General features: G+C 44.9%; 1 protein-coding gene across 3 annotated transcripts in view; it reads right to left on the reverse strand.

Moving 5' to 3' along the window:
• Positions 1 to 15,217, reverse strand: part of myh11b (myosin, heavy chain 11b, smooth muscle) — a 165,619-nt gene that overhangs the window by 70,028 nt on the left and 80,374 nt on the right. For all 3 annotated transcript variants that reach the window (XM_048552765.2, XM_048552764.2, XM_048552766.2), the window contains 2 exons: positions 12,822 to 12,914; positions 6,159 to 6,222 (listed from right to left, as the gene is read on the reverse strand). In XM_048552765.2, the coding sequence (XP_048408722.1) occupies positions 6,159 to 6,222; positions 12,822 to 12,914 (157 nt within the window). The remainder of the gene's footprint in view (positions 1 to 6,158; positions 6,223 to 12,821; positions 12,915 to 15,217) is intronic.

Genomic DNA, 15,217 nt, shown 5'->3' on the forward strand with positions numbered 1-15,217 from the left:
GCTGATGATTTCAAAAAAGCCCCTTCGGCTATATGCTGGTGTGGCGTGACTTCTGACCCTGACCACCCCAGTCCAACACCGGCACTTCCATGTCATAAAAGGGGAGGGATACAGAAAGCCAGGAGTTCCAGACTGGTTGGCTGAATATTAGTGGCAGGGAAATGCTGGAGTCTATTGTAATTGACTGTGGACATGTTAAAACACATCAATGGGATTATACAAGATCAGCATGGATTTATGAAAGAGAAATCATGCTTGACAAACCTATGGGAGCTCTTTGAGGACAAATCTAGCAGAATCAGTCATACAGAGGCAGTGGACGTGCCGTATTTGGATTTTCAGAAAGCTTCTGATAAAGTCTTATACAAAAGGTTACTGTGCAAAATCAAAGCCAATGGGATTGGTGGGAATATACTGTCTTAGATTGAGAATTGATTAGCAGACAGGCTGCGGACAGTAGGAATAAAAGGATCTTTTTCAGAGTGGAAATGGTATACAGCAGGAATCAATGCTTGGTCCCAGCTGTTCACAATTTATATGAACAGTTTGAATAACAGAACTGAGTGAAATATTTCCAGGTTTGCTGACAGGGTGTGAGTGAACCGAGAGGAGGCTATAAAGAGATCTGAGGGTGAGTGAATGGGCAAATACATGGGAGATGCAGCCTATTCCCCACAATGCTACGGGACACACAGCTTCACACAGCATTCCGGCCTATTCCCCGCACTGCTCCGGGACACACAGTTTCACATGGCATACCGACTCATTCCTTGGGCTCACACTCCCGGTGCCGCAGCTCCCAGCGCCTGTCGGTATTCTCCCCCAGTGCTGTACGAAGATGATGTGAGGAAAGAAGAAGAGAGAGAAAAGAAGAAAAGAAAGAAAACAAACAGGCAGAGAGCAGAGGAGCTCTGAACCACCTTGGGTTCCATCTGCTGCCAGTCTGAAATATCTGCTCGCACACTCCTTCCTCACACTCCAGCCTTCAAGTGAAAAATAAACCATAAGGCAAATGTAGCATTTATCTGGGAATGTCTCCATCATGAGGAGTGTAAACGCCAGCATGGGTTTGTCAGGCTGAATGGCTTGAGCCTGTGCTGTAAATTTGTTGAGAGAGCTGTTCACCAAAGGAGAATAAATCGCGTCCCCATGGTTACCCCTTGGGCCGGACGTTTTCCACTTCAGTCTGTTGTTTTTCTCTCATCTTTAGTTATTCATTGAACAGAGGAAGTTTAAAAACTGGGCTCAAAAACTGAACAGGAATTTTCCTCATTCAGAGATAGTAGGAACTGCCGATGCAGGAGTCAGAGATAAGACAGCGTGGGGTTGGAGGAGTGCAGTAGGCCAGGCAGCATCAGAGGAGCAGGAACGTTAATGTTTCGGGGACGGACCCTTCATCAGAAATGGGTTCAGATGGGCTCAGAATTGGCCCAATGTAGGTGGAACAGTTCATTAACATGTTCAATTCTGTCGCTTAGAGATAACAAGGTGTAGAGCTGGATGAACACAGCAGGCCAAGCAGCATCTTAGGAGCAGAAAGGCCTGAAGGGCCTAGGCCCGAAACGTCAGCTTTTGTGCTCCTGAGATGCTGCTTGGCCTGCTGTGTTCATCCAGCTCCACACCTTGTTATCTTGGATTCTCCAGCATCTGCAGTTCCCATTATCTCTGACACAATTCTGTTGCTTGCTCAGATGCGAGCAAGATAAAAAGCTTCACTATCCCATCTCCTTTCAGCAAGGACTGATCTAAATCTTCCCAGTAAGTCACACGGAATTGTCACCATTTGGGTTTCGGAACAAGGATCACCCTGTCACTGTTACCCCTTTACTGTAAATAAAAGCAGCACACAGCCTACATAGTGATTGTAATGAGGTCAGCCAGGGTGGATCTCATAGAATATGGTTCCCCGATTGGGGCTGTTAACCCGGCCCAATCAGGGAGCCCTGGCTGACAGATATAAACAGGAGTGGCAGGGGTTCTGCTCACTCTAGGAGCCGGCTCTGACAAGGCTGTGCCAAAGTCAAGTGCTTTCTATGTGTAAACAAAAAGTGACAAAACAGAAGTTTCTGGAAAAGCTCAGCAGGTCTGGCAGCATCTGTGGAGGAGAAAACAGAGTTAACGTTTCAGATCCGGTGACCCTTCCTCAGAATTTACAGCATCCGCAGTTCTTTTGGTTTTTAAATAAAAGGTGACTTGGTGACGGGGTACCTAGTGACCGGGTACTGGCCCATGATGAGTTATTTTAGCAAAGCCGTGAATCTGAAATGAAAAGTGTGGAGAATACTCAGCAGTGTCTTCCCTCCAGGTCCAACTATCCCCAAAAACCCCCAGAATAAAGTGGAAATGTTAACCCCTTTCTCTCTGTCCACCGGCTCTCCGCAGGGCCACGGTCTAACGGGCACTTCCTGCTTTGATTGCTTTACAGTGTTGTGTGTTTTTATACTAATTGAATTCTCTTGGTGTTCGACAGAAGCTCTGATACAAGGTTTAATGCACCCCCACCACAGAGAGCCGACAAGTTTACATTCACTGAACAACATCAAAGCAGGAGATGGACTCGACCTGAAGGTCATTTTAAAACATTTTTTTAAAATGAAAGTGAAACAAAGTCCAGAGTGAGTCAGCCAAACAACCAAGGGTCTAGGTCCAAAATGTCAGCCTTCCTGCTCCCGATGCTGCTTGGCCTGCTGTGTTCATCCAGCTCTACACCTTGTTACCTCAGATTCTCCAGCATCTGCAGTTCCTACTATCCCCTCAACCAAGAATGGGCCAGGTTTGTGAACACCTTCCATCGTTCCTGTGGAGGGGGCTACAGGTGGCAATGTCCAATATTACTGTGTTGCATGTACAGAGGTAGAAAGGCTGATTGTATTTGGCTGTCTCTGAGTTATAACAAGAGGTAGAGTTGGGCTCATGAATTGTAGCGAATTGTGGTAAATAAGAGTTATTCATATTGGAAAATGGTATTCCCCAACAATCATTGCTGAGGCTGTTGTTTTTATGTAGAAATGACTTGGACTTTAGAATACATTGTAAAGCTAGCGGATGATATTGAATTTGGAGGTATGGCAGACGTTAAAGATGATTCCAATCATGCCAACGGTACCAAGACATTGACAGGATGGCAGAAGGAGCAAACAAGTGGTGTATGGAGTTTAACGCAGAGAAATATGTTGTGATACAGTCTGGCTGAAGAAATAGGGAGAGGCAATCGAGAATTAATGATGCAGGCCTATATATAGAGGGACAGAGAAGCCTATGGGTGGTCTGTGTGTAGATCTTGGAAGGTGACAGGAGATATTGGGAGAGTATTTAGAAAAGTAGATGGGATTTCAGGGCCTGACGCTACATAAATTGAGGTGTTGAGTACAAAAGCAGGGGAGTTCTGCAAAACCTTATTGAAGTTCTGGTTAGACTCCAGCTGGAACATTGCACTCAGTCCTGATCTCTGCCTGTTAGTAATGATATGAAACTCCATGAGAGGCTGCAGAAGGGGTTTACCACAATGCTTCAAGTGGGAGGGAATTTAGCGGCATCGTTCCATTGGGGAAGTGTTTGTTGTTTTAGAGGATAGACAATAGACAATAAGTGCAGGAGTAGGCCATTTGGCCCTTCGAGCCAGAACCACCATTCATTATGATCATGGCTGATCATCCACAATCAGTATCCTGTTCCTGCCTTATCCCCATAACCCTTGATTCCACTATCTTTAAGAGCTCTATCCATCTCTTCCTTGAAAGTATCCAGAGACTTGGGCCTCCACTGCCTTCTGGGGCAGAGCATTCCATATATCCACCACTCTCTGGGTGAAGAGGTTTTTCCTCAACTCTGCTCTAAATGGCCTACCCCTTATTTTTAAACTGTGTCCTCTGGTTCTGGACTCACCCATCAGCGGAAACATGCTTCCTGCCTCCAGAGTGTCCAATCCCTTAATAATCTTATACGTCTCAGTCAGATCCCCTCTCATCCTCCTAAACTCAAGTGTATACAAGCCCAGTCGCTCCAATCTTTCAACATATGATAGTCCCGCCATTCCGGGAATTGACCTTGTGAACCTATGGTTCACTCCCTCAATAGCAACAATGTCCTTCCTCAAATCTGGAGACCAAAACTGCACACAATACTCCAGGTGCGGTTTCACCAGGGCCCTGTACAGCTGCAGAAGGACCTCTTTGCTCCTATACTCAATTCCCCTTGTTATGAAGGCCTGGTTTTCCCTGGAGCAAAGGAGATTGGGGTGGGGGTGGGGTGGAAATTTAATTGAGATGTACAATATTTTTCTAAAAGACAAAAAGTCCTGTTCTTATTTGCCAAACAAGGACCGGAGGGAGATAGATTGAAGGTTCTGGATGAGAGAGACTGGGAGAATCTGAGGCAGAGCGGATGCGTACAGTGAGCATCAATGTTGGGAATTGAAATGTGCCAGAACAGGCAGCAAAGACTGGCAATAATTTGGAAAGGAAATTGGAAAAGGATGGAGGTCAGGGGACAGAGCTGCTCAGGCAGACACGTGGATATTACAGACGTGTGAAGGATGCAAGGGCAGGAGCAATATCCCAGAAGCTGAGCTCAAAGTGGAGTCAAAAAATTGTGGTGATGTCCTATGTGTACATTCGGGCAGTGAACATTCCCATCACGTGACAAGTGTCACAGAGTGGAATACTAGTGCTGGAAGGCCATATGCGTCCGGGGAATTGATCCCTGATTCGGGATCTCTGCCAGCAGCCATCAGGGACACATGTACCAGGCCAAGGAGTGATCACTTTGTGCATTTGGAGAAACAGCACCTTCAGTAACTCTTAATGAACAGAACAGTGTCTTTTTTTAATTCATTCATTCATGGTAATGTCAGCATCTCTGTCTAAGCCAGCTTTTACCGCTCATCCCAGAGGATAGTTCAGAGTCAACCACATTGCTGTGGGTCTGGAGTCACATGGAGGCCAGACCAGATAACGATGGCAGTTTCCTTCCCTAAAGGACATTAGTGAACCAGATAGGTTTTTCCCTGAAAGCAACAGTGGATTCATGATCATCAGCAGGCACCTAATTCCAGATTTTTATTCAACTTATATTCAACCATTTGTCATGCCAGGATTGAACACAGGCCTCTAGAACCTTAGATAACAAAGTGTGGAGCTGAATGAACACAGCAGGCCAAGCAGCATCTTAGGAGCACAAAAGCTCCTCTGATGCTGCTTGGCCTGCTGTGTTCATCCAGCCCCACACTTTGTTATTTCAGATTCTCCAGCATCTGCAGTTCCCATTTCCTCCAAAACCTTACCCGGGTCTCTGGGTTAACAGTCCATGGATGGTACCACGAGGCTCCATTAAATAGCAGGGTGTCCCTCTGCCAGTTTTGGAAACAATACTGACTGTACTACAATTAAATGAAGCTCAATGAAAGAGATTGCTTTACATTCTACCACTACCGTCTGCTTACCAATAGCACCTTGACGTGCACCAAAGAAAGGAGAATCCAACACATTCACAGCGTGTTGGCTTCACCCACACAGAATAGGCTCTTAAGTCTTCACTAATCCTGTCACAATCCTTCAGCAAGTCTGCTTTACTATAGTCAGCAAAAAAAAATCAAAGAACTGCAGATTTGAAACAAAAGCATAAATTGTTGAAGAAACTCAGTAGGTCTGGCTGCGTGACTCTGTTTTTCTCTCTCTCCTCAGACACTGCCACACCTGCTGAGTTTCTCCAGCACTCTGTTGTTTGAATACGGTGTTCGCAATCGCTGGAAAACAAGCTTGCCTCTCACGTTCCTGTGAGTAAATCCTGCTTCATGCGAAGGTAGATCTCAGAGCAGCCAAGAACTCATTGAACGTGCAAGCAGGCATGTGGAGCTGAATGGCCTCCCGTATGTTGCCATAATTTCATAGCAAGGTGAGGGGCAAAGATTACTGAAGCTCCCAGAAACACAACTCTCGGTAGGTAGACACTCCAAATGTTAAGAACATTTCGCTCTTTCCCATGCCAACGTCAACAAGTACAGAGATCTCGGACACTGTAAATTTATCTCAGGTTTTACAGAGTCCCTGTACCTTTAACCTTTACCTCCTTGAGGGCAACTTCACAGGAGCAGTTTGCCTTATGGAGTATTTCTTGTTAAAATTCCAAGCCTTTTCCCTTTGATACCCGTAAAAGGATACACGTCTCAATGTTTGCTCCAACAATATAGCCAGTGACATCAAAATTGATCCGGATGAACTTTCCCTGTTGAAAATGAGATAAAAAATGGTCAGGTCTTATCTGTGTACATTCGCTGTCCATTAAGGTTTAAACAAAATGACAAACAGTGTCACTGTCACTGTTTGCTGTTTATTTGGGATGCTGTTCACCTGTCAACTCAGGTCTCATTCAACAAAAACTCAACAGATCTAGAATGCGAATATAGAAGGGCTGGAGGAGACAATGATAACAGGACTCTGCATCTGCTAATACTTTGCAAAGTTCAGAGCTGCACAGATGTAGATTCCACTTTAATGAAAGCTGACGGTGAATGCTCGTGATAAATGCACATTCTAGCCTTGTTGGTCAGAACTTTCTATTCTGTGCAAGAGCCCGAATCATATCAGTTCCTCCTGATCTCAGCTCGGAATGAGTGGGAGATGGCTTGATGGACTGTGTGGAGACTGTAAATGTTGGAGTGCTTCCATGAATGGATTAACTTGATTTTGTGTTTCCCTCTTAGCTGTTGTTGAAATTTTTGCTCTGCGTTGGTGGTGTCCTTTGCAAGATGAATGGGATGAATGTTGTTTGCAGTGATATGACATTTTGAGAATGCAACCAGCAGTTCAGTCTCCAGTGAAGTGTCTCCAAACTGAATAAAATATTCACAAAGTTGTGGCAAATGAAGATTGCAGGAATAACAGGAGATCATAAGCGCATTGGATAAAATAATTGGGGAGTCCCAGTGTAACGTGTGCTACACACTTATGTTATCTTACATTTTATAAATGGTTGAAATTTCCAGGACATTTTCACTGACAGATTGGATTTTCCATCATGTGTTTTTGTTACATTTTGTGCCATTTTGCTGATTGCATTCCATGTAATGACTTTGAACATTTCGCACTGCACACAGCGGGACAGGGTCTCGCACGCACACAGCAGGACAGGGTGAAAGTAGACATTGTTCTGATGAAAAGGCAGTGAACTTGAAACATTGACGCTGCTTTCTTCCTACAAATGCTGCCAGACCTGGAAGTTATATGGCTGGAAATGGTGTATCTGGTTGACCAAAGAGTGTGAGACACTTATCACTCACACAGTCGTTGCTGTTCTCTGCCCCTAGATTCGAGGATGATGTACACATGGTATGGTGTAGTGAGATCTGAGGGCAGGGTTTCTCTCCCTTCCATTCCCTCTCTGCCCCATCACTAAGATCTTTGGACACAAAGCCTGATACAGCTTGATGGACAGGTTGCTGTGATCTTGAACAACTGGTGGTGAGCTCCTTTCAGTCATTAATGTGAATGCCGTCCAATTATCAAGGAGAGCTTCAGAGTGTACTTATAATTTTTTTTTTCTGTCCAGCCCTGGAACATTTGAGCATTGTAAAAACACTGAGGCACTTTTCAGCTGTCTGGTGCAGTGTTCAGTCCATAATAGTCGGTTTTGCAGGAATTGTACTTGATTGCTTGTGGAGCTAGTTTCAGGATGGACATAAGCATGTGTTCATGTCTCCCATTGCATCTGAAGAATGGAGCAGAGACATTGCTGGTGTTTCTTAGCGTAAGGGTATTATTTTGCGAGTTCCAGGCCAGATATGTTTGATTAGAAACATGAAGGGCTATTCAAAGCTGAGAATGCGTAAGCTCTGATATGTGAATGCTCAAGGAAGAGGCTAAAAATCTAAGTCAAACTTCCAGATGTGATCTTTTTTCCATTCACAGGATGAGGGCATCACTAGCTAAGCAGCATTTATTGCCCAACCCTCATGGCCCAGAGGGAAGTTAAGAGTCAACCATATTGCTGTGGGTCTGGAGTCATATGCAGACACGACCAGGTAAGGATGGCAGTTTCCTTTCCTACGTGACATTAATGAACCAGATGGGTTTTTCCCTGACAGTCGACACTGGAATCATTAGATTCTTAACTTCAGATACTTATTGGATTCAAATTCCACCATCTGCCATGGCAGGATTTGAACCCAGGTCCCCAGACCGTTACCTGGATCTCTAGGTTAACAGTCCAGCGATAATACCACTAGGCCATTGCCTCCCCTTTCGGGGAACTGAAGAGCAGAGCTAAAGAAGGGAATTCTCTGTGGTGTGTCGGCACTGTAACATGATGGTGTTGGGATAGATGGAATATTATATTCTTACTGTGCATTTTTAAATCTTTCCAGTTGTATTACATATAAAAAGATTGGTTTATTCTATTCAGCAAACAAATATAAAATAAACTTCTGTTTTATTTTTAAACCCAAATTTGGCGTGTTGAATGTTTGGGTTTTAGTGAGTGACCATTTCATTAAGTAAATCAAGAATATGATCAATCAAGGCAGAGTTCAGTCTGGAAGCTGACTTACCCAGTAATAACATCAACTGGGATCATTACACTCTTGTTGCTGAGAAGCTGTTCAGAAAGTTATTTCTAACATTGACAGATGGCATGGTCATCCTTAAGAAGAGAAACATTGCCCTGTGAACAAAGGTGATGTTGGCAGTTTGGTTTGGTCTATAAACCTCAGGTACCTTCAGAAAAGCTTCCCATCTCATTCTCATTAGTATATTGTTGTGATCTCTTCCTGATACATGTCTTTGTGCCTTTGAGTGATATCCTTGCGCTGTTGGAATTTCTGGATTTGTGGCCTTGGGTTATTCCACTTGGCAGTGTGTGCAGGTGGGTTTTCTTCCAGGAGCTCACAGATTTCAGCCTTTTTTTGTTGTTGGAGCAGTCCCAATGTCCAACCCAATAGTGAGGACATGGGAATCTCATACAGCTGACTTTTTCCATCCCATTGGCTTGGAATGAATTTGAGTTCCTGAATCGGTCATGAGCTGCTTTTGGAACCTTTTCTGTTGGGGCTCCTTGTTGGGGTTGAGACGTTGATCTATCTTCCCTTGGGACTAGGGGCTGTATGATGTATTGGCATGGGATTGGGTATGATCACTGAGTGGACTGGTCAATGATCTGACCAGTCATCTGGGATCCAAACGAATCCAGTATCATAGACATTAGAAGATGCACTGCAGAAATTCACCAGGAACTCCTCAGACAGCACCTTCCAAACCCATGACCACTTCCGTCTAGAAGGACAAGAGCAGCAGATACATGAGAACACCATCACCTCCAAGTTCCTCTCCAAGCCACTCACCATCCTGACTTGGAAATATAACACCGTTCCTTCACTGTCACTTGGTCAAAATCCTAGAATTGCCTCCCTAAGGGCATTGTGGGTCACCCTACAGCACATGGACTGCAGTGGTTCTAGAAGGCAGCCCACCCCCACCTTCTCAAGGGGCAACTAGGGATGGGGAAAAAATGCTGATCAGCCAGCGATGCCCACATCCCATGAGTGAATTTAAGAAAGACCTCCAACCCGAACAAGGACATAATCCAGGAGGTGCCAGTGCCTGGGACTAGGTTGTCCCCATGTGCATTTGGACTTGTCCATCTGATGCCCGATGGTGTTTGGTCGAAAGAGGTCATTCTCAGCACTTTGTTGGCAGGAGAACGCCATTTTACATTGTATTCTCCAACCCTTTTGGTTCTTCTCCAGAACTGGGATCATGGCTAAGTACAACATTAAAGTCCCTCAGGAGCATGATCCTTCCATCTGTTTGGATAGCAGCAAGGACGTCAAGGTCAGAATGGAACCTTTCCTTTCCACCAACATCTGAGTGAAGAATGGGGAATTAGCCACATCAATTCTGGCTAAACTTCATGGTGGCAATCCTGAACTTCTTGCTTATACAACTGGGGAGCTCGAGCAGTGTGTGCAAAATCCCATTCCAGATTCCGAACCGACCGTGTGGATAGGAGGGTGAACTGTCAGTCTTGCTTTGCCAGTCAGGATGTGTCTCTCATTGGCTTGTTCCTTCATTAGCTGCTCCAAGGCAGGTCTGTCTGGGGGCAGTGCCGTGAATCAGAAACAAAAACAGAAACTGCTGGAGAAACTCAGAAGGTCTGGCAGTGCTTGTGGTGAGAGAAACAGAGTTAATCTTTCAAGTCCATGATGACTCTTCTTCAGAACTGAAGCCAGAGGTGGAAAAGAGATGAGTTTATCCTGCAGTGAGCAAGTTCAAGTGAAACAGCAGGCAACGTCAGGGGACAGTGAGAGGTGAGAGAAAAGCAAAGGGAATAGTTAAGGGGTATTGGTCCAGAGACGGGTGAACAGCAGAATATAAGTCAACTTTACCAAATCAAGAAAAATCAACAGTTGGAAGTGGCAAGAGACAGGTTGGTGAAAGGTAAATGTAACTAAATGGAGGACAGAGCTCGGGTTCTGAAGTTGTTGAACTCGATATGGAGCCTTAGAGTTTGGAAGATGCCATTCCTCAGGCTTGCACTGGGCTTCACTGGAACACTGCAACAAGCCTGGGATGGAAATGACAGCAAGACGTTGCTTTCAAATGTCAAATGACTGGAACATCAGGCCACATTCTGTGGGACCAGGCAGAGGTATCCCACAATGCAATCTCCATGTCAACATTTCCTCCTCCTGTCTCCCTCCCACCCCCATTGTACCGGAAGGCCCAGTGTGAGTGGTGAGCACAGGAAACCAGATTGCAAGAAACCAAAATTAATTGCTGCCTGGGCTGGACAGAATATTTTGCAAGTTGGACACTGAGGAGAGAGGAGGCAAACAGGACAAAATGCTTCACTTTCCTCTGTTACATGAGAAGATGTCAAGGGAGGGGTGTGAGGTGTTGGTGGTCAAAGGGCGTCACAGAGAGAATGAGCCCATCAGAATCTGTGGGTATGAGGCTGGAAAAGCACAGCAGGTCAGGTACTATCTGCGTTTTGACCCAAAACATTGACTTTCTGTCTGATGTGCTGTGCCTTTTCAGCCTCACACCTGGCTCCCAGCATCTGACGTTCTTATGGTCTCTAGATCCCACCAGAATGCTGAAAGAGAAGTGAAGGAAACATATTTTTGGGGTGAAGATGTCAATTTGGAGACTTGATAGCTCACACGATCGATGATTGTTCTCAGAGAACTCCTTCCCAGTTGTAGAGTGGCCAGAGGTGTTTATGACGCGGACCAATTGCAGATGCCGCTTCCCAGAGACAATGTGGACCTGAGACAAGGGTCTGGCTCCCTTTACGATGTTGTCGTCTGTGAGCCATGTCATTTCTGACGAGGGGGCTCCCAGGTTTGTCAATCCATCCTCATCATGTTGGGACGTTGGATGCCTTCAAGGCAGATATCGACAAATTCTTGACCTCAAAAGGAATCAAGGGCTACGGGGAGAGTGCAGGGAAGTGGTGTTGAAATGCCCATCAGCCATGATTTAAATGGCAGAGTGGACTTGATGGGCCGAATGGCCTTACTTCCACTCCTATGTCTTATGGTCCATCACCAATTCTCCATCATCTCCAAATTTGACCAAAGGAAACTGGTAGAAGTCTGGGTGTGGTTTCATTGAATATAGGGCTGGAGGAAGTGGGTGAGGTGTGTCTGGGGAAGGAGGAAGGGGTGATGTCTTGATCTACATGGTGTTGATAGGTTTGGGGGGGGTGGTGGTTAGATCCAAGTGAGGTACCAAGTCACAATGACAGGGACAATCTCTCTGCTGAGGGCCTCTCCCAGCAACACAAATGGAGAGACGTATAGCCATCCCTGAGGATCTCTCGGATCACACTTAGCCTGGCACCTAAATCCCTGAAGTTGGCAAAATGGGTTGCCCAATCAGTAGCAAGAGCTCGTGACTGCATTGTTCTAAGGTTTATTGGAGCCTACACACACATTTGCCATGTCATATTGGTAGACAAGGAGAAAACACTGGAAATATCTTTGAAATCTGATCAGAGCATGTTTCATAGGATTCCATGCAATTGACACCATTGCTTTTGATGGAAAATCAAGGTACATTCATTAGATGCAGTACACTCTGGCTTTTTCAAATCAACTGAGCTTTCAATCAATTTTCTCTGGCTGTTATTGCAGAATAATTTCTTGAATCAGATGTCAAGCAATTTGCAAACAAGAAGCAGAAATTCTCTGGAATTCCATTTCCCCGTCTCATGCCATGCCTTCAGGAAAATTTGCCTGAATATTAACTGACTGGTAAAGGACTAATATAATTGCTATTCTGCTTCATACGTATTTGGTACGTTATAGCTCAAAGTTCAAATCTCAAAGCATTACTGAAGTCACTGACAGTCTCGTTCAGACCTTGCACTAATTCAAAGCACCACCGGCTGCCCATTTCAACACACCCAGAAGTTTGCGGTGAGTGTACTTTCTCTCAGTGTCTTACTGAGATACCGGGTCTTTGAAACTCCAGCCAACTCCAGACTGAGCTAAGATAACAAAGTGTGGAGCTGGATGAACACAGCAGGCCAAGCAGCATCTCAGGAGCACAAAAGCAGACAGTTTGGGCCTAGACCCTTCATTCCCCTCTCTGATGAAGGGTCTAAGCCCAAAACGTCAGCTTTTGTGCTCCTGAGATGCTGCTGGGCCTGCTGTGTTCATCCAGCTCCACACTTTGTTATCTTGGATTCTCCAGCACCTGCAGTTCCCATTATCTCCAGACTGAGCTAGCATTTTTACCACTGCCTATCATTATTGTCGAGTGGTGTGTACAATTGTGGAGACCGCAATATGAGCCGAGGCCGAGAGCTGAAAATGAAATACTCACAAATCGAGACGAGTTGTCATTTTTCACCGTTTTAGCATTGCCAAAGGCTTCCAGAATGGGGTTGGCTTGAAGGAGTTGCTTCTCGAGCTCCCCCTAAAATTAAGACAGATTGCAGTCAGTCATGTCGGTCACTGAGTGAAGGAGGCACGGAGCCCTGTGCTAACCCCCAGGCAGCATTGCCATGACCGGTATTGGTCCACAGTCACTCTGGGCTAGGCTGGTGAAACTCTGGAGAAACTCAGCTGGTCTGACATCTCTGTGGAGAGACAGAGAGAAACAGAGTTAATAGTTCCAGTTGATCAGAATGAGGAATAGTTATAAATTTAGTTAGATTTTGAAGAATGTTGTTGGGGTTGAGGGGGGGGGGAATGAGCCAAGAGCAAAAGGAAGGCATGCGAAAGGTGAGAACCAGGAGAGATCGAACGACAGAAAAAAAATTAAATCTTCCAGGGCTCTCATGTTGACCTCTTTGGATATTCTCTAACCTACCTGTGCAGAGACGTTATCACATATCTCTGGAGCAGATGAGGCATGAACCCAAGCCTCCTGCCTCAGAGGTAGGGACAGTACCACAGTGCTACAAAAGCCCTAAGCTGACGACTCTACCAGTGGCCTGCCACACTCGTTCAGCTTCAGTTTGAAGTGCAGCATCTCATCTTTTGACAAGGCATGTGATAGCTTCCTGGATTCAATAACTTCAGATTCAAATCTCTGCCATTTCTCCCCCCGTCACATTTTGTTTCTTTTTATGGGAGTTTTGTTTCATTCCCCTGTTTCTCCTTAAAGACAGCAGTAAACATATTCTAATCTCACTGCTTGCCTCTTTGTGTCATTACCTGCCTGGTCACCATTCCCTTGGACCCTGGAAGACTCTCTCTTCTGTCGTCCAGACCCTCCTCTCTCCTTCCTCATCAGAGAACTGCCTTCTGCCCTTGTCCCTCATCCAACCCTTCGCTCAAAGCCTCTGCAGTTCATCCACTCACTTTGGCATCTCTAAACATCTCCCAGTTCTGAAGAAATGAGCTGAAACATTAACTCTGTTCTTTCTCATTGGATGAAACTCGACCTGCTTGGTGTTTCTAGCATTTTCTGATTTTAGTTCAGACCTCCAGCATTGTACTTTTCGATTGAAACTTCCCCTGATGTTTGCCGAATAGTTTCCTGATTGAACATCTGCATAATCATATCAAATTGGCTTCTGCTTCATCTGTCAATGTTATGATAGCCCCGGGAATATTATCCACTCACTAATGACAACCCATTATTAAAGTAATAAGCATTCATTTTTCACTTGTGCATGTCAGAATTCCAGAAGGACCTCGCAATTGCTGGAAACCACTGGTTTCTAAAATTCCTTCTGTACATGCAGTTGCCTCCTGTTTTGGTTGTTTTAAGAATATTTAAACATCCTGCAGGATATCTCCACAGTGCCAGGTTTGCTTCTAACCGTCCACCTATAGCATGGTGTCCTTCCAGGACTGAACTTAATTATTCCACGGCCACATCCGCTCATACCAGCACCATCCTGTAGGAAGTGTCTCTGTTTAAACGTCTACTCCCTGTCCCTCTGTGTTCACACAGAATCCTCAGTGATATATCGTGTAACTGTTCTGTTGAGGAACATTTTCTACTGATCCTTTATCTGCTAAAAGTACTTTGTAGGGTTTTTAATTGGTTATTAGGAAGATGCTGAGCAATGACATGCATTACAAGGCATGGCAATGTTTTAAAAGATTATATTTTCCATAGTTGCTTGTTTGAAACAAGCACAACTAAGTTATAAATCAGACTGCAGCCAGCAAATACATAGCATTTTCGAGAAGATGTTAATCGTCTTCATATTTTTGGCGCAGAAAAAATGAATACTGGAACCTGATGAAATGATTATCAAAACACACGTGTGCCACATTGGTTACAATCAGTTAAAACAAAATACAAGAGTGAGTCACACTGCAGCTTCCTTCTGCCAGAGCTTAAAGATTTGCAGCAGCATCAAGCTATGATAAGAATTAACTTTTTTTTTGTTAAGATTCATGTTTATTATTTAAAATGGTGCAGCAACAATTTACAGGTTTATTGTACTGATGCCCAAGTTGCTGTAAAACATTCTTTCCCAATTTCTGCCCCGTTCATTTTAGAGGATAGTGTCCCACCATCCATAAGGCACAAGTCAGGAGTGTGATGGAATACTCCCCACTTGCCTGGATGGGGGCAGCCCCAACAACACTCAAGAAGCTCAACACCATCCAGGACAAAGCAGCTGCTTGATTGGCACCACATCCACAAACATCCCACTTCCTCCAGCACTGACACTCAGTAGCAGCAGTGTGTACTATCTACAAGGTGCACTGCAGAAATTCACCAAAGATCCTCAGAAAACACCTTCCAAACCCATG

The sequence above is a fragment of the Stegostoma tigrinum genome, chromosome 23 (assembly GCF_030684315.1).
Source record: "Stegostoma tigrinum isolate sSteTig4 chromosome 23, sSteTig4.hap1, whole genome shotgun sequence".
Taxonomy (NCBI): Eukaryota; Metazoa; Chordata; class Chondrichthyes; order Orectolobiformes; family Stegostomatidae; genus Stegostoma; species Stegostoma tigrinum.